The 26,641-nt window shown below is 48.7% G+C and overlaps 2 protein-coding genes across 5 annotated transcripts in view; one reads left to right on the top strand and one right to left on the bottom strand.

Moving 5' to 3' along the window:
* Positions 1 to 22,414, top strand: part of NINJ2 (ninjurin 2) — an 80,436-nt gene extending 58,022 nt beyond the window's left edge. For 2 of the 3 annotated variants that reach the window (XM_058744102.1, XM_058744103.1), the window contains exons 2-4: positions 20,649 to 20,880; positions 21,406 to 21,590; positions 22,105 to 22,414. In XM_058744102.1, coding sequence (XP_058600085.1) covers positions 20,649 to 20,880; positions 21,406 to 21,572 — 399 coding nt within the window. In that variant the 3' untranslated portion in view covers positions 21,573 to 21,590; positions 22,105 to 22,414. Of the gene's footprint in view, positions 1 to 13,106; positions 13,225 to 20,648; positions 20,881 to 21,405; positions 21,591 to 22,104 lie in introns of those variants that run through there. The other variant, XM_058744104.1, reaches the window with a different exon arrangement.
* B4GALNT3 (beta-1,4-N-acetyl-galactosaminyltransferase 3) overlaps positions 1 to 26,641 on the bottom strand; it is a 141,022-nt gene that overhangs the window by 15,209 nt on the left and 99,172 nt on the right. The window contains exon 20 of one of the 2 annotated variants that reach the window (XM_058744101.1): positions 24,120 to 25,546. The exons of the other annotated variant lie outside the window; for it this stretch is intronic. Coding sequence (XP_058600084.1) covers positions 25,438 to 25,546 — 109 coding nt within the window. The 3' untranslated portion in view covers positions 24,120 to 25,437. Of the gene's footprint in view, positions 1 to 24,119; positions 25,547 to 26,641 lie in introns of those variants that run through there. 2 annotated transcript variants of the gene reach the window in all.

Here is a 26,641-nt window from a genome sequence, read left to right as displayed (position 1 = left end):
TGTCAGCACAGAGCCTGAAGTGGGGCTTGAGCCATCCAGGCACCCCTACTTGAATTTTTAATTTATTCTTTGGAATATAAAAATGTATTTGGGGGGGGGGGGTACCTGGATGACTCAGTAGGGTGTCTGACTCTTGATTTCAGCCTAAGTCATGATCTCATGGTTCATGGGATTGAGCCTTGTGTCAGGCTCTGTGCTGGTGGTGCATAGCCTACTTAGGATTCTCTCTTTTCTTCTCCCTGCCCCCCCCCCACATGCCTTCTCTCTCTTTTTCTCAAAATAAACTTTTTTAAAAAAAAGTGTATTGAAAGTATATTTTTAAACATTCAAGTTTTTAGACATTTAAGCTTTAATATTCAGTTTTAGGGGTGCCTTGCTGGCTCAATCAGTTAAGCATCTGACTTTGGCTCAGGTCATGATCTCACAGTCCATGTGTTTGAGCCCTGCACTGGCCTCTGTGCTGACAGGTCAGAGCTTGGAGCCTGCTTTGGATTCTGTGTCTTCCTCTCTCCTCTCTCTCTCTCTCTCTCTCTCTCAAAAGTAAAAAAAAAAAAAAAACACAATAAAATTTTTAAAAATTCAGTTTTATTGCACTTTGATTAAAAAATAAAGATAAGAGTTTCATAAGGTACAGAGCTCAGTATGTAATCATTAGGCTTATGAATTATAATATTTAGAACTGCCTTATCTAATATGGTAACCACTAGCCACATGTGACTGTTAAGCAACTCAGAATGTGGCTAATGTAACTGAGGAACTGAATTTTAAAATTTTATTTAACATTTTCATCACCCTCAAGAATTTCCTCATGCCCAATTGCAATCAATTTCCATTCCCACCCATGTCAGGCAATCTTTCTGTCTTAATAGATTTGCCTATTCTGAACATTTCATATAAATAGAATCACACAACCTACAGTCTTTTGTATCTGGTTTCTTTCACTTAACATAACGTTTTTGAGGTTCATTCATGCTGTAGTGTGTCAATACTTCACTCCTTTTTATTTTTGAGTGGTATTTCATTGAAAGGATACACCACATTGTATTTATCCATTTACCAGTTGATGGACAGTGGATTGTTTCAATTTTACATAATTTTTTTTATTTTTTAATTTTTTTAATGTTTTTATTGTATTTTTGAGAAAGAGACAGAGCGCTAGCAGGGGAGGGGCAGAGAGAGAAGACAACACAGAATCTGGAGCCAGCTCCAGGCTCTGAGCTGTCAGCACAGAACACGACACAGGACTCGAACTCACATAGTGTGAGATTATAACCTGAGCCAAAATCGGACGCTCAACCGACTAAGCCACCCAGGCGCCCCTAATTTTACGTGATTTTAATGAATTTAAGTTTAAATACTAAAGCAGGTAGGAGCGCCTGGGTAGCTCAGTTGGTTAAGTGTCTGACTTGGTTTCGGCTCAGGTCATGATCTCACAGTTCGTGTTTCAAGCCCCACATCAGGATCTGTGCTGATGGTGCAGAGCCTGCTTGGGATTCTCTCTCTCTGTCTTTCTCTGCCCCTCCCATACTCTCTCTCTAAAAATAAATAAATAAACTTAAAAAAATTTTAAATACTAAAGCAGGTAAGATAGTTCTCCTTCAAGCACGACTTTATTGCATTGGGGAGACTACATTTCTCTTTAACCTTTGAAAATTTAATACATGAATTGAGATGTACAGTAAGAGTAAAATATACTCTGAATTCCAAAGACTTAGAATTCTTGATGTGCTTAAAAGATCAAAAGAATGAAAAAGGAACAGAGACTATCAAAGTAAAGTTGAAAGATGAACAAAGTAACAAGATAGGGTTTCTAGAAATGTGGAAGGGGGAAACATTAAAAACTCACCTCTGAATACCTCCAGGGGTGATAGTATCCCCTTGTGTTATTTACAGGCACTGCGTTATTTCATATGTATGACCTCTTTTCATCTTCCCAGTGACACAGTGAGGTAAGGACTATCTATTCTGTGCTTGAGGAAACCAAGGCTCAGAGAACTTAGTTTGTCCGAGGTCCCCCAGCTAGCATGTACGAAAACCAGATTTGACCCCTCTCTGATTTCAAAGTCCACATTTGTATCCGTTGCAGATGAATGGAAAGTTCACCAAGAATGTAGACAAGACACATGTTTGACTATGGCCTGGCCTTTAGATTTAAGCAACAGTCGGAGCGATGGCAGAGCAGGAGGGGCAAGGGGAAGACTTGACAAGAAAGAGGGTCTCTTTGCTCTAAATTGACAAGTTATTTCACATACTACACCTGCCGCCGGCCATTTCAGTCTTTTGGAAGGCTCTTCTGTTATCATGAGGCCCAGACCCTGCCCTCTCATCCCAGAGAAATACCTCGGGAGAAATAGCCTTGGCCTCCAGAGGCGGCTCTCACAAAGCCCGGCAGCGCCCCCAGCCCTGCTGCTCGATGATAAGATAAGACGCCCGAGGGACTGGGGAAAGAAGCCAGCCTGGTGACGCCCAGCTGCTCCCTTGGTGACGTCTGTCCACAGCAGACACCATCCCTCCAAGGACTCCAGGCTCAGCCAAGAGGTCTCTGGTTTAAGACCAGCTCTATGGAGCTCCGATAACGCTGCCTTTCCAGAGCCTTCTGCAATCAGAATTGCCCCCAGCCTTCTGACCAAGTGTGGAGGGGGGTCTTCCTCAGCAGTGATGACTGACAGCAAGAAAGGTTCTTGCCTCCCCAGAGTCAGCAGCCCCAGACTGCTGACGCGTGCGGGGCTGGGCACTGTGAGTGTGACAGGACTATTTTTGCCCCAGGACAGTGCTGTCAGCAGGTAGGAGGTGAGGGGTCACGCTGCCGCTGCTGGGGTTGAGAGCTGGGCACAGTGCCGCTGGAGCCTTGCTGAGAACTGGGGTTCCACCAGCCTGCAGAACCTGAAACCACCTTCACTGTTGGGTCACAAAAACCCGGGAAGGTGAAGGACCCTAATGACTGGAGCCCATCACACTATGTTGAAAAGAGGCATCACTCACGATGACCTTTTTTTCTCACCGCTTCCCTGTAACCTTGATCCTAATGCACTATTCGCCACCTGCTTGGAAGAGGTATTGTCCCGGGTTAGGCTCAGCAGTGAGCATCAGTCAGAGAGGACTGTGGCCCCTGACAGGCTTCCAAATGCCCTGTTGCAGTGGCCCCGGTAGACTTTTGTAATGGGCAAATAGATCCGTGTAGCAGATTGCCAATGGTGCCCTCACTTTACACAGGAGTCGGGGTCCTGGAAACTTGTCCTCAGACTGAATCCTATTGGGGCAGCTCTACTGAGGGCAAGATATTCCACACTATGAATGCACAGGGGTTGCTACTCCACCAAAAACAGAGAATGCCTCCTTTAATTAATTTTATCTTTTTATATCTAAATATTTTTGTGAAATTTTATTTTTAAGTAATCTCTACACCCAACGTGGTGCTCAAACTCACAACCCTGAGTTGTGCACTCTACCAACTGAGCCAGTCAGGTGCCCCTATGTATCTAAATATATTATCTATATTTAATTTTATCTTTAATTATGTTTTTTTATTATAAAAAAATGACATTTTGCTTGCCAAAAATCCAAATTGAGGGGGTTGCCTGGCTGGCTCAGTCGGTAGAGCATCTGACCCTTGATCTTGGGCTTGTGAGTTTGAGCCTCACGTTGGGTGTAGAGACTACTTTAAAAAAGTTTTATTTTTTTTAATTCAAACTGGGAAAATAGATAACTTAGAAAGGAAAAGTCCTTATCATATAAATTCCTTCCATATATTTTTTCCTATGCTTATACAAATGTGTAGTAATCTAAAATAGACCTCTGAATTTTTTTAATTTTTATCAATATAGGATCATAATCATACTCATAATGACTTTTTCCTCCACTAAGTCTTGCCATATCTATGCATAAAGATCTAACTCATTCCTTTTCAAGACATACATAGTATTTCATTGTGTGGATGAAATGTACTCTGGAGAACATTTTCTGTGAGAGAAATCCTCAGAAGTGCACTTATTAGGTAAATGGATGACGATATTTTAACTCTTAATAAATAATTGCCAAATTGTCCTTCAGAAAAGATTGCAGTGATTTTGGTACATTTGGTAGTAACTTACATTTACATTCCTACCAAGTGTATCAAAATGCTTGTTTATCCCCATTGTCACCGACATTGGATATTATCAGTCAATCAAATTTTTGGCGCCAGTGTAATAGGGGACGCACACGCACTCTACAGCCTTGCTTCTTCAGTGTCTTGTTTGTTCTTATTCTCTATTTTTCTATTGGGTTCACTTCAAAGACCTCTATGTATATCAGAGAAATCAGTCCTTTGTCCTATGTGTTGCAATCTTTTTTCTCATTTGTCTTCCTCTTCTGACATTTATGGTGTGGTGAGAGCACAGGGTTTGAAGGCAGACTCTGGCTTTGTCTCCAATTCACCACCTGAATGACCATAGTTTCATTACTTAGCTTCTGGCTCCCCATGTGTAAACTGAGGAATCAGAACAGTGCTTAGCTCAGGAGAGTGTAATGGGAATGAAATGAGTGGAGGCATATCAAGTACTCAGTGTAGTCCTTGTATGAAATAAGCACTATGGGGTATATGCTATTAATTATTATTATTATTATTATTATGCATTCAAATAGTTTTAATTTTATACAGTCAAATTTATTGATCATCTATGGCTTCTGGATTTCCTGTCATGCTTAGAAAGGCGTTCTTCCATCTAAGACTAGAAAAATATTCACCAAGGGTGCTATGGAAAGGGGTCTGTGGGAATCCATGTTAATATGAATCCCCCACCCCCTCTCCCCCATAATTTGGCTGTTCGCATACCAGAATTTTTTTTCTTCCAGGAAGATTACTTAATTTAATTTAAGTTTGCTTAAAATAAGAGAAATTTATTCTCTTACAGTTCTGGAGGCTAAAAGTCCAAAATCAAGGTGTCAGTAGGGCCTGCTCCTGCCCAAAATCTCTAGAGAAGAATCCTTCCTTATGTCTTCTACCGTCTAGTGGACACCAGCAATCTTTGGCATTTTTGGTCTGTGATGGCATAAGTTCAGTCTCTGCTTCTGTCTTTGCATGGTCATCCTCCCTCTGTGTGTCTAAGCCCCTGTTTTTTCTTCTCCCCCCCCCACCCAGTTTTATTGAGAAATAAACCACTTTTATTGAGACATACACCACTGTGTAAGTTTAAGGCGTGCAGCATGACGGTTTGATTTACGTATGTTGTGAGACGATTACCACAATAGGGTCAGCTAACATCCATCCTACTAATGCAGTCTGTCTTGGTCTCTGTGGTATAGCAGGGTGCTTCTGTCTTACCCCATGTTCTAGAATTCTCTCAGTGGTGTCTTGTTCTTGAATAGTTGTTAGCTGTTTTTCTTGTGAGGGGGAGTGAAATCAGGAACAACCTATATCGCCATCTTGGTGACGTCACTCCTCAGGAATTATTTTAATTTTTTTTTTTAACGTTTATTTATTTTTGAGACAGAGACAGAGCATGAACGGGGGAGGGGCAGAGAGAGAGGGACACACAGAATTGGAAGCAGGCTCCAGGCTCCGAGCTGTCAGCACAGAGCCTGATGCGGGGCTCGAACTCATGGACCACGAGATCGTGACCTGAGCTGAAGTAGGATGCTTAACCGACTGAGCCACCCAGGTGCCCCTCAGGAATTATTTTAAAGGGGAAACCTACTGCATTTAGAGTGTGTGCAGGGGCACCCGGGTGGCTCAGTTGGTTAAACGTCTGACTTTTGGTTTCAGCTCAGGTCATGATGTCACAACTCGTGACTTCGAGCCCCGCATCAGGCTCTGTGCTGACAGTGTGAAGCCTGTTTGGCATTCTTTCTCCTTCTCTCTTTTTTCCTCTACCCTGCTCTCTCTCTCACTCTCCCTATTTCAAAATAAATAAATAAACTTTTAAAAATCAATAAAATAGAGTGTGTACAATGAGTAGGTCAGGTTGCCTTTATGGTGGTCTTGGTTTGGGGAACAGACTGTGTTAGCTTGCAGCTTTATGTCTAAAGAGTGGGCCTGGCAGGTCATACCCTGCCCCCTTCATAAACTAAATAACTTCCACTTGTCAGAAGTGCCAGCTTCATGCCGAGGTCCCTACCCTGGAGGAGTTCACAGTCCAATGAGAGAACAGACTAGTCATCAGATGGAAGGTGTCATTAAAGGCCTCCTGGTAGAAATAACATCCCCGATGGATGTTACTGGGTGGATAGCAAGGAGGGGAACCGAGAACATTCCAAACAGTGGGGACAAGACATTCAGTCACTGCTACGAATATGTACCCATCTCCAATGCATCAGATCCTCTTGCTACCTCTGTACAAAGGCACAGAGGCAGGGAGGACATCCTCTAGCATTGGAAAGAGGTGGTGAGATGGAGAGTAGCCAGAGACTGGATCACAGAGCATCAGACTAAGATTTCCTGTCCCAGTTCTAGAACTTTCCTAATCAGATAGCCTTAAGAAAGTGGCTTTACTCCTCTGGGGCTCATTTTCCTTGTCCTTAATGTACAGCCTCAGCTTATACCCTTAGGCAGCTATGGAAATTCTATAAGATCACACATGTGTAAACATTCTGTCCTGTACAATGTACATATTTGATACCCTCAGGGTACTTTGTGCTGCTAATTAATAATGAGAGTTGTTCCTGCCTTAGGGGTTTCACTGTGGGTTCAGCCTGTCTGTGTTCCCTGGGGCTCTTGCGCCTGCAGAGGGGACAGCTTCCAGCTGGATCCCAACCTCCATGTTCACAGCCTGCCCTGGTTTCCTGAGTCTTGATTCCTGCCTCTCCTAGTCTTTGTGTTGACCCAGATCAAGACTCTACTCTAATGCCCTTTAACCCTGGCAAAAATACTCCACAGGCAGGTCTGAGCCTCCTCCCCTGACAGGTTGTTTGTAGCAGGATTAGAATTTGCCCCCTGGGTACCTACTGTGTCCCTTTCGCCTTGTTTTCCCCAGGCATGAGTATAGGCCCCTCTCCATCTCTGGCAATTCTCCCATCTGCCCATGGGTAAGAGTTAATGGCTTAGAGATGGGGCAGGTGAGCATCTTCCAGCCAGACCTCAGCTCCTCTGCACACCACTAGAGCCCATTTGGAAACCACTGGAAACTGTGTCTTCCCCTGGGTGGTAGTGGTTCTCTCAAGACAGCAGGGTCCTGGAAGTCTGAAGACCACTGCAGAGGGCAGCACCCTGCAATCTTACAGTCCTGTGCAGAGGGCACTGAAAGGCACCTGTTAGGCAAAGAGCACTTGGTGGGAGTTTTGGAAACCTGCGTTCTGCTTTCAGCACTGTCTCGTTGTGTGGCCTTGGACAGATCCCTGGCCTGCTCCGGTCCTCGGTTTCCCCATTTGTAAAATGAGAGGGCTGGCCATAGGGCTGAACTGATGTCCTGTTGGCAGACAGACATGTACATGGTTTGAAGGTGAATGCCTTTAGGTGGGGCTGCCACTTCCCAGTGAGAAGCCTTTCCCACCACTTCTACCACTGAAGGCATCTGAATTTGTGTTCTTTGCTGCTCCCCAGTCCTGGCCCTTGGGAAAGGAGCCAACAGTCCTTGGCCTTTTTGGCACCATTATTTAAGAGGCCACCAAAGGGAAGAGGTAAGTACAGAACCAGATCAGGCTAGGTTCTCTCACTTTCTAGAAGCCAACCTTGACCTAAGATGCAAATAGTGAAGAAGTCACTGGGTTTCCCAAGGCCTGTGGTCCTCATGGCAACAAGAAATCTCTCATCCTTTTCTCCTATGCTTACTAGGAGATTGGTCTGGCTTCACAGGACCTGCTCAGAGGACCCAGCACCATGGAGGGTCTCCACTTGACTTAATGCTCTGCTATCGCCATCTTGAAATTCTCAATAATTTTGAACTGGGGACTCCACATGTCCATTCTGTACCGGGTGGGCCCTGCAAATTACTGGAGGTTACATTATACCTGTTTGGAAACCTTTTATCATGTGTTCTAGCAGTCTGTCCCCTTAGAGTACTGGTTCCTAAGACAGGCTCTGTGATTACCAGAGAAAGAACATTCTGAAGGATTCTTCTTGTCCTTCAAGGTCCAGATGAGATGACACGGAAGCCATGAAGTCTCCTCTGACCTCCACAATGGATGCTCTCCTATTTTCCCACTTTATCACATGGCACCCATCCCTTTCTATAATTCATCACAAATTCCCTGTCTGAAGGATTCATCTCCACACTATGCCCTCTGTGCTTTGACTTGCCCAAGATAGATAGATGCTCAATAAATGTTTGTTGACTGACTGGAAAGCAAATAGAACTATCTTCTCCGTTCAGAGTACAGGACAGTGCACACAGTGGGTGTTCAATCAATGCTGCTGACTCATTCAGGGAGCAGGCTAGGCAGTTGCACCATATGGGCCTTCCCTTGCCCCAGCTAAGGAGTCACATGGACGATCACAGTCTCCTTTTCCTACTCAGTGAGGGTACAACCATAGAACCAACGAGGTCCAGCATGGTACTGCTCAGTTACAGGGTTTCCTGGCGTGAAGGTGGAAAGGAATTACTCCTTACCCACCATCCTCGCAGTTTCAAATGCCCTCAGGTGCAATTATATTAAGAACCCCTGACACTTGCAAAGCACCTCAAAGTTTGCAAGCCACTTTTACACACATTATTCTCAAACTGTCCTGTAAGTCAGGAAAAATACTTAAATACCAATTATGTATTTGTTTTAACATTTTTCCTTTTACTGTGTTATGTTCATTGAGGAAAAATAAGAAAATACAGATAGAGCAAAAAGGAAAAGAATACCTCAGATTCTAGTACCTAGAGATGATACCGTTAATATTTTAGTCCATAGCCGCTCAGATGTATCTACACGTATAAACATATATTTTTTAAAATAAGATAATTCCAGGGGTGCCTGGGTGGCTCAGTCGGTTGGGCCTCCGACTTCAGCTCAGGTCACGATCTCGTGGTCTGTGAGTTTGTCGGGCTCTGGGCTGATGGCTCAAAGCCTGGAGCCTGCTTCCGATTCTGTGTCTCCCTCTCTCTCTGCCCCTCCCCGTTCATGCTCTGTCTCTCTCTGTCTCAAAAATAAATAAATTTAAAAAAAATAGGATAATTCCAGCACTGTTTCATAATCATGTGATTCCCATTTTTAATAGGTGGCTAACAGAGATCCCAGGTCACAGTGGGTAGTGCTGAAGCTTGACTCCAGGTGTCCTCTTAGGCCAGTGTCTATATCTGGAACCAGGCTGCTGCTTAAACTCCTCAGGGGCCAGAGAGATTGGTTGCTTCTATTTGATGGCAGTAGGAATTGTTTGCTCGGATTGGGCTTAGGGGAAAAGACCCCAAAATTCTCCTGGGTGCCCCGTAGTCCAACATGGGTGAGGCCAGGCCAGGTTGGGCCTGGCTGCTGCTCCAGAGCTCCTACCTCTGCAAAATTGGACTTTCCCTTGCAGTAAACAGTCACAGGGATGCCAGGGGTCGGCTGTCAGGCAGGGGGGCCCAGAGGGAGCAGGTGCCAGGTGGTGGGACTGAGCTGTATACGACTGACCCCAGAGAGCAACTAGATATCTGTTGAGTAGCCTTGAAGGGCTGCGTTTTTTATATTTTTAGAAAGGGAGTGAGGACACAGCAGTGACCCAGCAACTGCCTCGCTGCCCTGGGGCATTGTCCCAGGCTGTAGAAAGGGTCCTTCCAGCCAGGCTCAGGGCAGGACTACCTGGCCTTCCTGCCTTCTTTCCTCCTTCAGTCCCTCCCTCCCTCCTCCCTCTCTCCTTTCTTTCCTGAGCACACACTACTGGTCAGATACTGTGTCAGGCACTAGAAGAAAGATGTCCTCAGAGATCTGGCCTTCAAAAGCTAAACAGAGGCTTACAGAACAACACAGTTGTTAAGAGTTTGAGCTCTGGCCTCAGACAAAGCTGGGTTCAAATTTTGACTCACCCATCTCTAGCTGTGTGACCTCACATGTGTTACTTAACCCCTCTGAACCTGTGCTTCTCTTGGAAGGTATCTATAAGAAGTGAGAAAATTCATGAAAACACTTAGAAGAGTGCCCAGAACAGGGCGAGTTCTGAATAAATGCAGCTACTAAAAGAGAAGCTGTACATGTGGAAGAATTTAGAGTTTGGGCTGTTTCACATGTTCAGCACCCACGGTGGATCTAGTTCTAGAGAAAACCTGGGGGCTGGGTGAGAACTGGCCTGCACCCACTGGACATTTTTGCCAACGGTTTGGCAGAGTTTGGCAGATGGTCATCCCTTTCATGTATGTGGCCTGGACCATACACTAGTTCCCCACTGTGAGGGGGAGGGGTGGTACCCTCTCCTTTTACAAAGGAGGAAGCTGAGAAGCAGTGAGGTTGCACGACCTGCCTGAGAGAAGAAATGGCAGCCAGGCTCAGTTCAGATCCCAGCACAATGCCAACCATTCGCTCAACCTTCATCTCCCTAGACCCTGGCCCATGGCATCAGATCTGTTGCTCAGAGTGCAGGAGCTGGCCTGGGAGAATGTGTGATTGTGCACCTTACTTCCACATTTGAATCCTGAAGAAGGAAGAGAGAGCAGGTGTGAGAAGCCAGGCGGGGACTGCTGGGCAGAGAGGGACTCTTAGGGCTCGGCTTGCAGCTATCCTGGCAGGCTGGCTGGCAGAAGGCTGAGACCTCTTTGGATTGGCTGAAGCCACTGGGGCAAGGACTCAGGGCTGGCAGACCCTTGATGGCAGTTTCCACCCTGGCTGTGGTCCCTGAGACTCTGCTCCGGGAACTCCTCTCTATCTCCATTCTACATGCCTCTGGAGCTGCAGTGAGCATAACAGCATTGCTTCCTCACCTGCAGCCTGTTTCATGTATGCCAGGACCCAGACACTGCGACCACAGGGAAAATACACACACACACACACACACACACACACACACATGTGCACACTAAATCTATAGGGAGGACTGAGGGGGTCAGAAGTCACATGCCCATGTAAGGAGCTCTATATAAGAGACCTGTGGAGCACAGCTCACCATGGTTCTGCCTCTTAAGCCCCACCCAAATGAATACAGGGTGACAAATGCATCATTAGTTCATTCAGCATGCCAGGCTAGGCGCCAGGCTCTGGGACACAGCAGTGAACAAGACAGATAAAGTCCTTGTTCCCATGACGTTTATCTGCTGGGGTGGGATTGAAAAAGTCTTTTTATCTCCTGGCTTCCCCCTTGATACACTGTATTCTCTGCTAAGCCTTGTCATTTCAGGGGATTAGGAGAACAGGGCTATGGGGAAGGCAGGGATCTCTGTTGTATCCTAGATGCCTAGCACAGGGTAGGGGCTGAAAACATGTTTGTTGAACTGAATCAAGTAGGAATCTTGGCAGGCTCCCTCCATAGGCCTGGGTGGGGTGGGAAATGCACCAGCTTCCCTTTTCCCACCTCACTGTCAGATATGATCTGCTTCATGAGGTCTTTTCACCTGGACTGTCGCCAGACACTGTGGGCACAGCTCTCACTGCTTCTTAGTCTAATTGCCTGAAATCCCAAGGAAACCATCCCCGCCTTTTGGAAGCGTGCGATCTAGTGGGGACATACAAAACTCATATGCACCGTCATGTGGAATGTTGATATTTTACCTTATGATTAATTGTTCTAAAAGTCATTTTCACCTACCTGTGTGCAGGCCTCCTATCTGGATTTAGTTTCCACCACAAAATCGAAGGTTCTACAAGACCAAGAAAGGCTCAGTAAAGGTTCCTGAGTCAAGCCATAAAGAGAATCTAAGGGTAAATGTATCAGAGCCCTGTAAACAGGCACGTGATCAGTAGCGCGAGGCACCACTGGACACTGGGCGGGAAGGAACTGGTGGAGTATGCTGGCTGCTGGTGTGAAATACAGATTTTGATTTATTCATATTCAGAGGAAAGATTTAACTGTGCTACTTATACATACTTTAGACTAGTGTCCACTTTTGAGAGGGTTGCAATGCCCTATGCTTCTAGGGACTGTGTGGTGTAGTGGTCAAGGGCACAGGCTCCAGAGCCTGCCTGGGTTCAAATCCCAGCTCTGATATTTAACAGCTGGGTGGTCCTGGGCAAAATTACTGAATTGTCCTGAATCCCAATGTTCTCATCTATAAAACAAGTGTTGTTAAAAGAATTCAGCGACAAAATCAACATGAAAATGTCGGGCCCTGAGCCTAGAAGACAGTAAACACTAGCCGTTGCCATTCGGCAGCATGGTGTAGACCAATGGGCCTCACACTTGAGCTCGCATGAGAATCACTTGAAAACAAAGATCGCTAGTTTCTACCCTGAGTTTCTGATTCAGTAGGTGCGGGGTGGACTCTGACAACTTGCATTTCTAACAAGTTTTATTGCTGCTACAGCTTCCTCAGGGACCACCTTTTAAGAACCACCAGTATAGAAGGAAGAATATAGTTTAGGATTCTGACATTGAGACCATCCCATGGTATCAGGTGGCTTTGGGCAGATGGTCTCTTTGAGCCTCAATGACTTCACTTGTAAAATGAATGTCGGTAGCCACTTCGTGGGGGTTGTGTCTGGCATACAGTATTACCATTAAGTGTTATTGTTCCAATTTTAGCCAAATCTGTTGGCCTTTGCAAGACGAGGAGGATCACAATGAGTGGAGATGGGTGGGATGAGCCTGGGGAATGCTGCTGAGAACCCCAAGGTCAAAGTGGGGCCTGGAGCAAATGCCAGATGGGTCTGGGAGCCTCAGAGCAAAGTGCTCATTTAGAAAGTACTCTTGCTTAGGGTATTGGGAGACAGCAGAAAAATTCTTTGGAAATTTCTATGTAGCCAATCCATGATTAACTTTAGACCTGAGATGACAGTGTTTCCTGAAAGCCATTGACAAGGTGACCTCTTGCAGGGGAGGTGGAAAATGCTTCCTAAGAAAAAGCAAACAGGTCCCATGGGGTTCCTATTGCAACCCCTATATCTTCCTGTCCCTCCCTGCACACTCTCTTCCTTTTTTATATAGCCCCCTTTTGTTAGAAAGCAACGCTGTCACCTCCTGCCTCACAATGGGATCAAAAGCACTTGGGTTCCTGACCCCTGGCAGGTGGAGCTAAGGCGGGCTTGCCTTGCTGTTTCCCGGAGCGGCCCCCTGGTGGAGAACAGTGACATTGCAGACCTTCCCAGGGGGAGGTTTCTCCCCACGTGTCCAGTGTTCCAGCTCTAAAGCCCGGGTCTGCAGCCTGGGCCAAGGGCTGGAGCTTCTCAGCAAGACTGCGCCCAAGGCTTGGAGAAGATTTCTGGGTCAGTTGGGTATTACTATTACCGGAATAGCACGCAAAATACACCCCACCCGAGGTGGTTTAGAGACTGTTGATTTTTAAGAGATCCACTGCTCTTGGCACCGGGAAGCAGGCAGTCAGAGCGCTAGCCCCAGACCCGGCCTCAGGGGTCTGGGCCGTTGCAGCTTTTGGCCTGAATATCAGTGGCAGTTTCCAATCTGAGTCATTCACTCCCTGAGGCGGGATACCAGTGGGGAAAGGGCTATCCTTGGATAAGGGGCTTTTTTTTTTTTTTTAAAGTTTATTTATTTTGAGCCAGGAGAGGGGGGGCAGTGCGCAGAGAGATAGGGAGAGAGAATCCCAAGCAGGCTCTGTGCTATCAGCCCAACACAGGGCTCGATCTCACAAACCACAAGATTATGACCTGAGCCAAGATCAAGGGTCGGACCCTTAACCGACTGAGCCACCCAGGTGTCCCCAGGGACTTTTATTTTAAAGGCAGATTCACTGTCCAAACACTACTCCCCTCACCCAGAAGTCATTGTGTATGAATCCCACCCTCAAAGATGCTTTGTTTTGCCTTTTTGGAAAAAAACTCAAATAAAAATTCAATGTTATCATCACTTATTGCGCATGTAACATGGGCAAGTCACCAAGCTAGGCACCCAGGGGACCCAGGTACCGAGGGGACCCAGGTATACTGAAGATGCAATCCTTGCCTTAAAACGGGCAGCCAGAGGGGCCGTCTAGAGAGGTCTAAGCAAAGCCTGAGGCCAGTATGGAGCACAGCAGCCTTTGCACAGAGCCTGGGCAGAGCGTGCCTAGGGACAGGTTCTAGAAGGGATGAAAGGCTTGGGAGGGTGGGGAGGGCATGGGAAAGAAAGGCCTTAAGTCCTGGAGCTGAGCAGGAGCAGGCCGAGAAGGGTGGGGTGTGTTCAGGGAACAGTGAGTAATCTGGTGTGGCCCAGGGCTGCTGAGCATCACTGTGCCTGGCACAGGCCGAGCGGTAATAAGTAAGGGTTAGCTCTCTGCCCTCTCCCAGGGGTGAAAGGAGGAGCAGTGCACCAGGCTAGAGAGAGGGGTACATGCAGGCCAGCTGAGCACCTGTAGCACCGAGGCCTGGCAGAGACCCCAGGCCCGGTGTAGGGGGGCTTGTCTGAGAATTTCCCTTCCTTTCTTTTTTTTTTTTTTTAATGTTTATTTATTTTTGAGAGAGAGAGCAAGAGAGCGTGCGCACAAGTGGAGGAGGGGCAGAGAGGGAGACACAGAATCCTAAGCAGGCCCCAGGCTCTGAGCTGACAGAGCCACCCAGGTGCCCCAAGAATGTCTCTTCCTGGCAGATGGGCCTGGTGCAGCTGGAAGGTGAGACTCGCAGGGGTGAGAACAGGTGTTGTTGAAATGGACAGAGAAGTATTTCGATGATCACAGGGTTTGCTGGAAAGACTAATGGTGCCTTTGAAATCTGGGCTGGGACAGGCCCTGAGTCACAGCATATTATTTAAAACATGCCCTAGGCCCACAGGTGCCAAGTCTAATCCTGAGTGGGAGAGATGCTTCTCTCATACCTGTTTGAATACTTTATAGTTTTCAAAGCCCATTCACCTGCTTTATCTCATCGATCTGTTTAACAGCAGCTTTGTGCTAACCAGGGCAGGTACTCCTCCCATTCCACAGATGGAGAAGCTAAGGCCTGGGTATGATGAAGTTATATATTCTACTTTGTTTTAGCCATTGGCCTTGTTATAGTGAGTGTTTGCTTTTGTTTTAAATTTAGTATTATTATTATTTAGATAGTTCAAACATTCAAATGGTTCAAAATTCAAAAGGTATGGATAAAAGTCTCTGTCAACCTTATCTTCACAGCCTCCTGGGTCACCTCTTGCCAGTTGGAACCCAAGCCTTTTGATTTTAGGACTAGTGCCCTTTCTGCCACCTGGTGCAGGGGCTCAGGGACACTGTAGATTCAGGAAAGCTTGAGGCAAGTTTCACTGCTACAGGTGTTTTACCTCCTCTTAGCAGTTGTGCATATGTATCCTTGGGGACTAATTGTCTTCTTTAATCTTAGTCCACATGCGTTTATCTTTCCATCCTAAACTCCTTGGAGGCAGGGAGTATGCCTTCAATTTCTGGGAGGTGGTAGAGTAGGGATTAACCTTGTAGGCTCAAGCATATAGAAAATTGGGATGGGGTGCCTGGGTGGCTCAGTAGGTTAAGTGTCTGACTTCGGCTCAGGTCATGATCTCACGGCGTGATCTCACGCCGCATCGGGCTCTGTGCTAACAGCTCAGAGCCTGGATCCTGCTTCAGATTCTGTGTCTCCTCCTCGCTCTGCCCCTCCCATGCTCATGCTCATGTTCTGTCTCCCAATAATAAATAAATGTTAAAAAATTTTTTTTAATAAAACAGAGAAAGAAAATTGGGATAAAAACCTGTGCTGTGTGAGCTTGTACAAGTTACTTAGGTTCTCTGAGCCTCCACTTTTCCAACTACAATGATCATGCCCTTACCAATTTCACAGGGTTCTTGTGAAGACTCACTGAGATGACTCAGGTCCCATGTTTAACCCTGGGCCAGGCACAAAGTATGAACTCTGTAAGTGGGACCTATGATTCCCAGGGTACTGAGTTTGTGCACAGTAAGTCAGATCCAGGCATCCGTTCAAACTTAATTCTGACGGGATTGGGGATCTCAGGCACCTAATTAAGAGCAAATTGGCATAGTAGGTCACCCAAATCCATATGTTTGAGCAAATCATTCTTCCTGAGCTGGGATCCACCTTTTTTCCTAAAGGAGTCTCCCAACAGCCTGGCTCATCCCCATTTTCTTTTTGGGAGAGGCCTGGATTTTCTGGATAGTCATTTTGAGACCAACAGAAAGGCCAACAAGGCACGGGCCTATTTTGTCTGTAACCTTGAGCCTGAGTTTATACACGGGGAGACTGCCATATGGCTTTTCTCAGGGCTGACAGTAATGACTCACTGCAGGGTCACCAATGCCCTTGAACTGTCTTGGGCAAAGTGGCTCACTGGATCTGCTTCTGGGCCTTGCTCCACAGCTGCCTGACCTCTGCTTCTCTCAGACGAATGTCCTCAACTCCTGAGACTCTCTATTTAGACACAGGGGCTTCCCCACACCTGTATCACTCTGTGTTCAGAGGGACCCAAGAAATCATTTTTTCTAACCCTCCTCATCTCACAGATAAGAAAAGCAGCCCAGTGGTGGCTACAGGCTTGCTCATACCTCTAGAGTTTGTAGCAGACCCAGGATTTGAACCCAGGTCCAGGGTGCCTTCTGTGATCCTGTCCTGGCTGCCACAAACCCCTACCCCTCAGCCTGCTCCCTCTCCACAGGGTACTCCCTGCCTCAGGCTCCAGGTCCTAAACATTCTGAGTGGCAGATTCCATGGCTTTGTGGTAGGACAGTTACTTACCCCTTTGAAATCTGGTTTCCATGAAAGGACAGAATGATCTCTTGGAGCCTTGTGGTCCCCACTGACCATAATATCAATTAGCAACGTAAAAATGTGTTTACTTTTCTGTTAAAAGAGGCATTCCTTTCCTATCCAACTCAAGTTTTGTAAAGAAACAAAAATATACGCCAACAAGGATGAAGGGATACATAATTGCCTGGCAGAACAATGGAGCAATCCATGACTTCCAGGGATGGAATCCACAGAGCCTGGGGAGCTGGGACCTGGCAAGACAAACAGGGTGACAGGGAAGTCTGAGTTGGAACAAGGGGAAAGGACAAGGAAGAGAGAGGAAATTATTGTACTAGGGCAGGCCCAGGAGTGGGGCAAGCTGGGGAAACAAGGAATGGATCTCCAACCCCACTGCATCACCCCACCCCAGCCAACACAATCATGCCCCTCTTGTTGTCCAGAACCCCCATGACACCCCATAATGGGACTCTGGATGTATTCCCATCTGCCCTGATGCCCCCCTGCTCCAACTTCATAACAGTCAAATTCCCCTTCTGGGTTTCAGGGGCCATTGGCTGGCATGATTTTGACGGGTTACCTTTCCCATGGGTATATGCATTTTAACAAACTGAGCCACCCAGGCGCTCAGGGTATATGCATTTTAAATAGGGATTCTGGAATCTCTGGTTCGGCTTCCTGCTTTCTTCAAGTAAAAGTGGAGGGGTTGAGGGGGGTAGGATGGAATAAGACAGATGCCACTGGGAGACAGCGTCACCGAAAGATCTGACTGAGGGGAAACAGGGGAAGAGCTTGGAGTAGTTCTCTTTCTCTGGGGAGAAACAAAGTCTCATTCTGTCTCTCCATAGCCTCCACCCCTCCAGAGATGGGATTTTCCTTCTCTTTCATAGATTTGGAAACTGAGGCCTAAAGTGCCAAGCCCAGAGACAGAGGTGGGCCCAAAGGCTGAGAGTCCTAACCCTGCAACCCCTGCTCTGAGGAGCCAGATGAAAGGGGCCAGGAGCTGGAGTGAGAGCATGTGGGTTTGAGGAGAGGGGAGGCTCTGGCAGACTGGCCTTGCAGGCTGCAGCAGAGGGGCAGGGGCAGCCCTGGGAGGGGGCTAGCGCCAAGGCCAGCGGAGGAAGCCGACCAGATCCAGTGATTCCCAAGTCCCAAGAAATATAAATGACTCATGCTGGGTGGCTCTGCACGCCAGCCCAGCCCACATTCCCGGGCCTTTGTTCCCAGCCAGCCTGGGCCTGGCCTTAAAGGGCCAGCTCCTAGCGCCTGAGCGTGGGCCGCTCCACCCCACCCCCACCCTCCTCTTTAATCCTGGCCCTTCCTTGGGTTGCTCCTAGTCTCTGGGCTGTGGGTAAAAAGGGTGGCATCCTGCGGGATTTAGGGGTCCATCCGATTGAATCTTCAAGCTGTAAGGGAGGGCTCTCAGGTCGTTTCATCCGTCCCTCTGCCTCTGCACCTAAACTGTCCAAGAAGGATTAAGGAAACCTTTGCCCTGCTTTTTAAAGATGCTTCCGTGAGGGGACCCCTTTCAAAGCAACTTCTTGCAGAGTCTCAAACCATCTCCCTTCTAACACCATCCCCCAGGCTGCAGGCTGGGCTGGAGGCCCCTCTCCCAGGGCCCCTCCCTCTATTTTCTCCCCACCCCACCCTGGGCCCTGCCAGCATTGTTTCTTTCTTGGCTCTCACTTGACACGTGTTTGGTGGGTTTTAGGTTGGCTTGTGAACCCGGCTCCCTGTGCTGGGCCTCTGAGGGGTCCAGGTTTCAGGCCAGTCCTATCCTGTCCTGCCCATGGATCCCTCGGGGGAGAAACACCATCCTGGCGCCCGTGCAGCCAGGCTGCCCCAGTCATTTCTTTGGACCTTGTGTGCCACCATGTGGACATTCTGGAGATCTGGAGCCTTCTGGGGCTCAGAGGGGGCACTCTGCAGACATTCCCACAGCCACCAAACCAAACACTGAAAAAACATCCTTAGCTAGAAAGTAGCCCTGAATCAGCACAAACCAAAATAGAAGCAGGCCCTAAATCAAAGAGGGAAAGATAGGACTGTACCCTCTGTGAAACAATGGCTTTTTTCTTCCTTTTTTTGTAAATATATATTTTTTAATGTTTATTTTTGAGAAAGAAAAAGAGAGACAGAGACAGAGCGTGAGCAGGGGAAGGGCAGAGAGAGAAGGAGACACAGAATCTGAAGCAGGCTCCAGGCTCTGAGCTGTCATTACAGAGCCCAGTGTAGGGGCTCAAACCCACGAACTTCGAGATTATGGCCGAGACAAAGTCGGACACTTAACCAGCTGAGCCACCCAGGTGCCCCAACAATGACTTTCTTAGAGCCATTGAACAACAGAAGCCAGCTGGCTCTATTAAAACTTATAGATAGCAATATTTTTTGTTAAAGCTTGGGAAGATCTTTGTGTCCCCAAGCAAACAGCCCCTTCTGTCCCCCAGCCCCTCACACAGTATTTGGGCAATGCTCTGAACACAACACTAGAGCTTTGGGTTTAAGGTTTTGTCCACTGTTAATATACAAATTTTAAGAGAGGGGTCTCCTTAGATGCTTTCACAGTAATTTCAGGGTTTATCAGATCTTGAACTGAGAGCTGGGTTTGGAGGGAGTAGAAAGTGTCAAGCTATGGGGGAAACTGGAGGGAGGGACAAGGACAGGAGGAGTGGGGATGACCAACAGGAAACTCCATGGGCAGGGAAGCCCTGCTCACAGTTGTTCCCTAGTCAGAGCCCTTCCAACCGTGGAGAGGCCTGGGGGCTGCTCCATAGACTCTGTCATTTAATAAGTGTCCGTTGTACCCAGGACAAACCTTTATCAAATGGGCTAGAACCATGGGCTGTAGCTTTGAGGCCTTTGTGGGGCACTGGCCTTGGCATCCCTAGCCCCAACCAACCAGGCCAGCTGGCTCTGGATAAGCCCAACATCCAGAAGGAGCATCCAGAGCCCTCTGAGACCTGCCCCATCCATCCTTCCATCCGCCCACCCACCCACTCAATAGAAAACCTCTGTGGTCATCTGCAGGGTTAGGTCCACCCTCCTTCCAGGCTGTCACATCTTTCAAAGTTCTGCCCTCCTCTCCTTTCTCACTTACTCTCCTACAGTTCCTTGTCACCCTGATCCTAAATCATACCATAGTCTTTCAGTGGATCTCCCTGCTTCTGGACCCGCCTGGGCCCATGCATTCCAAACACCGCTCCTAAATTTATCTCCCTAAAACACACCCAAGTTGTCCTGAGTGATTGCGGACTCTGCCTGCAGCATCCAGTCTGAATTTCTGGGCCCAAACCAGAGGCCTGCTCCCTAAGCCCTATGTTGTCACTCCATCTTTCGGAGTTAGTGACTTCCTGAGAATAAGAGCTTTGTTTTATATTTCAAAATCAAATCAAATGTAAATTATGTCAATAAATCCTAGCCAAAAAACCCAAAACACTAGCATGCATCACTGTGTGCATACAGACATGCATTCTGATGTGCATGGCTGTGGCCTCAGGGCTCTTGGCCACTCTGTTGAGTGGGATCCAAATACAGCTCCTGACCCATTTGCTAAGCTGTGCACCCCGCCTCAGGGCCACATCATTCTGGGAGATGAGGTGCCCTTCCTATTCCCCCCAAGTCTCAGAGCTCCTCCTGTTGTGTTCTGAGATGCTTTTCTTTCAGAGGAAAAGAGAGCGGCCCAAGGCCAGGCTGGGCCCAGGCAACACAGAGAATGAAATGAGGTTGGTGCATCTCACAAGGGGCTGAGGCCCTCCCCTCCCCCTGCCGTGTGAGGGACGTGACCCTGGGGAAACATAAATGACAACATTCCATCATTTCCAAGTTCAAAGGTCCGTAAGGGCTTTCTAGTCCAACTCTTTATTCTTTCAGGCCATAAAACTGAGAAGGGTGCTGCTTGCTCTCGGTTTACCACCAGGTTACAGGAGAGCTTTAAAACCTCTTTCCAGTCTCTCAACTGCTTCCCTTTCGGGAGCCTTCAAGGTAAGCCTGTGCTTTCTCCCTTACAGCCTGGGAACCCCAACCCCAGGGGCAGCCAGCCCATCAACCTGAACCACTACGCCACCAAGAAGAGCGTGGCCGAGAGCATGCTGGACGTGGCCCTCTTCGTGTCCAACGCCACGCGGCTGAAAGCGGTGCTGGAGCAGGGGCCGTCCGCCCACTACTACACCACCCTCGTCACCCTCATCAGCATCTCTCTGCTCCTGCTCGTGGTCATTGGCATCCTGCTTGTGGTCATCGGTGAGGAGCCCAGGCCTGGACTCGGCCTTGGCGCCCCCTAGTGGAAAGAAAAGCCCCACCAGCTTCCCGGCGCCACCCCGCATTTGCACACGCCAGTTTCTCAGCCTTACACTAACCTGGTGGTAGTCCTCCGCTTGACAACCGCCCAAGTAACAACTCCTCCACAGTGAGAGCAGGCTCCCTATCCTACCTCCTGGTATCACACATAGGGGTCACTCCACAATACCTTCACTTACTTGTAGCAGAGGTCCCTACTGCCTTTTGTGTGAGCACCCATCCCCACTCTTATGACCCAGGATAATTTCCCAAATTCCTATTCCATTAAGTACCGTGTGGATGCCCCATGCACTGGGCAGTGAGGGAGAAGGCAGCTTAATGCAATGACTACCACCTCCCTTGCTTTCTGCCACGCAGGTCTCTGAGGTGCCAGACTTTCTCTGACCTCTAGTGGATGCGGTGAGGGAAGTTTGGGGCTGTGGCCCCACCCTGACCCTCCCTTCCCACTCCCCCCACCCTTGTCCACAGCGCGGCTGAACCTCAATGAAGTAGAAAAGCAATGGCAGCTCAACCAGCTCAACAACGCCGCCACCACTCTGGTCTTCATCACTGTCATCATCAACGTCTTCATTACAGCCTTCGGGGCACAGAAGACAGGCTTCCTGGCCGCCAGGACCTCAAGGAATCCCCTCTGAACACAGCCCGGGACCCAGGTGAGGGAGGATGGAGGTTGCCAAATGACCCTTTTCTCAGCTCTGGGCGTTTGGGGTAAAGTGACATCTTTGCAAGCAAAAGGGGAAAGAGATCTGAGGCAAGGAGGGGATCTTAGAGAAGAGCTTGGATCTGGGCCCAGAAAGTCCCCACGTGCTGTTAACAGGTGACTCTTCCTCGGCAATTAAGCTTGAGCTTTTCTATAGCCTGGGATGGGTTTTTCTATAGCCAGTGTGGTTAGTGCTTGGCTCTGCCCCTCTGGCAAGAGGGAAGATGCAGTAGGGATTCCTCCTTGGCGCTGCCCAGCAGTCCTTGCTACTCAAACTGTAGTCCCTGGACCAGCAGCAAAAACACCGAAGCTTGCAGGAAATGTAGACTGTCCGGCCCCACTCCAGATCTACTGAATGGGCATCTGCATTTTCAAAAGGCTGCCAGGGGAATTGTGTGTGCATTAAAGTCTGAGGGCCATTGGTCTGGCCTGCCCTCCTCACTGCCTCTTCTCTGCTTCCCCTACAGGTCCTGGGTCTGGAACTGCTTCTGCCTTTCCTCCCTGATCTGTTAGGCTGATGGGCACTTTCCACAGCCTCTGGGAGAGCTTCAAAAAGGGCTGTGTAGATGCCCTGGATCCCTACCCACAGCATCTGAAATAAGATGTACTATTTTACTGGTCTAAGTGAATCCCATCTTGGTCTGGAGTCCTGAACTCAGACTGGGGTACTGCCAGTCTTTCTAGTAGCATCTCCAGAATCTAAGACATGTCTATCTAAGGTCAAGCCCGCCTAGCTTCAGGACTCTGGTTCTTACTCCACCTCATTCCTTCCCCTCTGCTCCAGGCCTCAGTTTTCCCTTTCTGTAAAATGGAATGATTTATATCTATAAATTTTTCTGCAAATCCACTATGAGTCAGTCTTTATGCATTGGGCTGGTCTCTGGATGCCCTCTCCAGCATCTGGAAAGAGCTTGAAGGAGCAAACCTAAGTTCGGAGGGAGAAAAATCTTTTAAATCACTCCCTCTTCTCTGGGTTCTGCTGAGTCAAATTTCCTGGCCCCGCCTGCCTTGGGCTAATTACCATCTGCTACATCAGTGGCAGATTAGTCAATTCTGGATTGATCCATGTATGCGCAATCCTTTTTGAGAACTTGTTATAAACCTATCATAGCTTTCAAATTAGCACTTTCTCTTAGGCATGTACTTAAGGCATACAAACTCATTTTGATCTTTGCCTATGCAAAACAGAACTAGAAAGGTAAATTTGCACCCATAAAATGTCAACAGGGCATCCGTAGCTCAAACAGAATGATTTTTAGATTGTCTGCTACTTTAAAATAAGTCACATCTTGGCTTCTCTCTGCTGCTGACCAAACCATTCTGGCCCTATGTCTAGCCTTCTTCACCCAGGGTGTCCATCAGCGTTTCCCCACTGAAACCACAATCTCCACAAATCTGCTGAGCAGAAAATGCCCAGTCTGCTATCAGACCGTGAACTCTGCAGGCAGGAAGAGTGCTGGCCCCTTCCAGAGTAAACCATGCAGTTCCCCACACAGCAGGCACCCAACTAATGGTAAAGGATGGAGGGTGGTGTGGAGGGTCCTTGGCACATCCATCAGAGGTCTGACTACTAAGGGACAGAGACGTGAACCCCGGGCCTCTTAGCCCACCCCTCTCCCATCTTGATGGGCAAGGGGAAAAACACACGAGCCACTTTGTTTTCTAAGAAGATGCTGTATTTAACAATTTCCTTCCCCCCATCCCACTCCCTCCCCCCACCCGACACATTTCCCTACAGAACAGGGGCCTACCAGGCCCTCCCCCTTAAGGCAGATGGTGTGGAGGTAACAAAGTCAAACACAAGGCACTGGCCAGGGTCAGAGAGGTGTGCGAGCAGGGCCTAGGAGGCTAGGCTCGCTCCCGTCATCAAAAGAATGGAAGTTGGAGAGCTCTTTGGGTTGGCTCAGGCCTTCCAGTGCCATGCCCAAGGGTGACCCTGGCCCCAGAGAGAAAGCTGGCACCCCAGCCAGCCAACCATAGCTCTCACTGACTCCCTGAAGTCCTTTCCCAAAGGCAGTAAGCCTGAGCAGGCTCTGAGAAAAGCCATAGCCCAGGGGGCAGCTATGGCATCCAACAGCCACAGCCTATTAATTGGAAACTCTTTGTCCTTCCTGATTTCTTAGAGAGGGGCAGGGAATTCTCTTCAACCTCCAGAAGGTTCTCAACGGGCCCCAATCTCCTAGATGCCAAGCATGTGCCCTTGGTGAATGCAAGGCCCACCGGGTAGACCCTGCAACTCCAAATGCTGTGACTTGGATTCTATCACAGCACAGCTCTGTGGGGCTCCGCTGACTGGCATCCTGGGCCCTGTTGCACCAGCTAGGAGTGCTTCCTCCCAGCAGCCGCGAGCTCTGCGTTCCCCTCCCTAAGCAGACGCTGAAGTTCCACAGCAAGTGTCCGACACACCCACACACCGTTCGTCAATTCAGCAGCAGCGGCAGAGGCAGCAGCGGCGGCGGTGGCAAAAAAAAAAAAAAAAAAAAAAAAAAACCAGCCCCAAAGGCCCCAGGGGATTTTTAGTGCAAGAGAAGTGTGTGATCATCAGGTGCCAGAAAGGGTCGCTTCACTTTTCGGTTCCTCTGGGCCCCACTCCCCTCCAACTGGGGAAGAGATCACAGGGCGATGCCCTTACCTCCCCCAACCCCTTGCCCCTTACTACCCTGATCCCTGTTCCTCTGTCTTGCCCACACCCCTTCCTCTTCTTCCAAGCAAGGCCGGGGCTGGGGATCCCCCTGCAGGAGGGCAAGGCTGTGGGGGAACAGAGCTGTGGGGACTCAGGATTTCCACTTCCTTTTCCTCCCGTCCTGCTGGATGCCCACCTCCTCTTCGCATCTGAGTCCACGGCTTACATTCCCATCCTCTTTCCTCTCTGCTTCATGGTCTCCCCAAGTCTTATGCTTACAGGCAGGTCGGGAAAGGGGCTTCTCTTCCTGCCTTCTCCACCCACCTTGCCCGTCCTGCACGGCCTGTATGCCAGATGCTGAGGAATAAAAACCCGCTGTCCACTGGTTCTCAGTCTCCCAACCCCGCTGGGGCACCGCGAGGATGATGCCACTTCTGTGTTCTTGTCAGTCTGAAGTTAGCACCGCCTGGGGGGTAAGGTTAATGCCCTAATTGGTGGCCAGCTGTTCAGTGGCTACCTGGGAGAGATGTGCGTGTCTCTGGAAGGCACGAGCCTGGGGTAGAGCTGAGAACTCCTCTGGTTATAAATCAGCTGCCGGGTCAAGGACCAAGGGACACATCGCTACACAGGAGTGGGTCTGAGGTATGCAAGTGGGGAATGTACCCTAAATGCACGACTCCATCCCTCTCTCACAGTCAGTGCTGGGTCTGGACAGTTAGTTTTGGTTTTCTGTTAGAAAAATTAAAACCCCAATGAAGTATGTCCAAGAGAAGAGTTTCCAGGGCACGGTCACTACTCCCTGGGAGGAGCATGGGTGGATGCTGGAATGCACCTCACAGATAGGTTGGCATTGCTCCAACAGGTCTTTCCTTCCTTAACTGTGCTGCCTTCCCCGGGAGCCGGTCCATCTCTGTCAACTGAGTGCACGGCCCCTCCTGGTCCCTCTCTCAAGGTCCTCCCTTCAGAGGCCCCGAGGGTAGAGAGACGGGCCTCAGCAGCTGTCTGTGTGAGGCGACAGCTCTCGGGGGAGTGAGGATGTTAGCTCTGAGGCCTCTTGGGGCCCGGCCATGGCTTCCGCTCCCTTTCCCTCTCCTTCTCAACAGTGAGTAGGGGCATTGGGGAGCGAGCACAAGTCAAGGAGCAGGAAGCAGTCAGTCCAGTGGGCCACCCTTCGGGATCATGGCATCTTCATCTGGCGGCGGTTCCACATGCCTCGCTTGGAATGGAAGTGATGGAAGAAATTCCTGAGGGAGAGACGTTCCACTTCCAGGCCTGCTTGGAGGATCCTGAGTAGGGGAGGGGCAGGATGAGCAACAGAAGCGCAAGAGGCAGCTGGGGAGAAGCCCAGGCCCCTGAAGATCCCGCCCTCCCGCATCTATACATCTATGTCAGACCCTGTCTCTGTCTCCCTCTGTTTACTCCCCACAGGGCATGCACACAGCACAGGCTTTGGAGCCAGGCAGCCTGGGTTTGAATTCCAGCTCCTTACTATGGAAAGCCCGTGAACCCGTCACCTTCCAGAGTCCCAGTTTGCCAATCTCTAGAAAGAGGAGGATGATGAGGCACCTGGGTGGCTCAATCCATTAGTGTCCGACCTTGGCTCAGGTCATGATCTCATGGTTTGTGAGTTCGAGCTCCACGTCGGGCTCTGGGCTGACAACTCAGAGCCTGGAGCCTGCTTTGGATTCTGTCTCCCTCTCTCTCTCTCTCTCTCTCTACCCCTCCCCTGCTTGCGCTCTTTCTCTCTCTCAAAAATAAATTAATAAACATTAGAGAAAAAGAGGAGAATATACACTCAACTCTTGAACAACACAATTTCATATTGTGCAAGTTTTTTTCTGATAAATACAATACATATATACACACACATACACACACACACACACACACACACACACACACACACATATTGGAGGCTGGTGGTAAAGGCTAGAGCTGATGGGAAGAAGGGCTCAGTACAGCTCCTGGCACACATCCCGTGCCCACCACCAGGAGCTCAGCCTACAGGGGACACATTATGTATGTGATGGAGGCAGAGGGAGCAGATTCCCCCATTGCTTTTCTATATGCTTAGCCCATGGGGTCCCTCTCACAGAGAGACTGGCCTTCCTGCAAGGCTGTACTGAAGTCTGCATCTGCCCAGCCCGGCAGGGAGATCAAGGGTGGAGGTAACCGCTAGACTAGGCTTCCATCCACTTTGGGATCTGCTTTGGCCTAGTTTTGTGAGAGCTGGGTTATCTAATATGAGCTCCCTCAAACTACCTCCTTTGCAACTTCTGTATATACAGCATATGTCCCTTTTCTTTTCTCCCTCGAGGGAAAAAAAACATACACAGACCCAGTTTTAAGCCTCAGACACTCCCTAGCTGTGGGATTTGGGA

This window comes from Neofelis nebulosa, chromosome 8 (genome assembly GCF_028018385.1).
Source record: "Neofelis nebulosa isolate mNeoNeb1 chromosome 8, mNeoNeb1.pri, whole genome shotgun sequence".
Taxonomy (NCBI): domain Eukaryota; kingdom Metazoa; phylum Chordata; class Mammalia; order Carnivora; family Felidae; genus Neofelis; species Neofelis nebulosa.
Note: the sequence above shows the minus strand (reverse complement) of the source record. Positions and strands in the feature narration are given on the sequence as shown.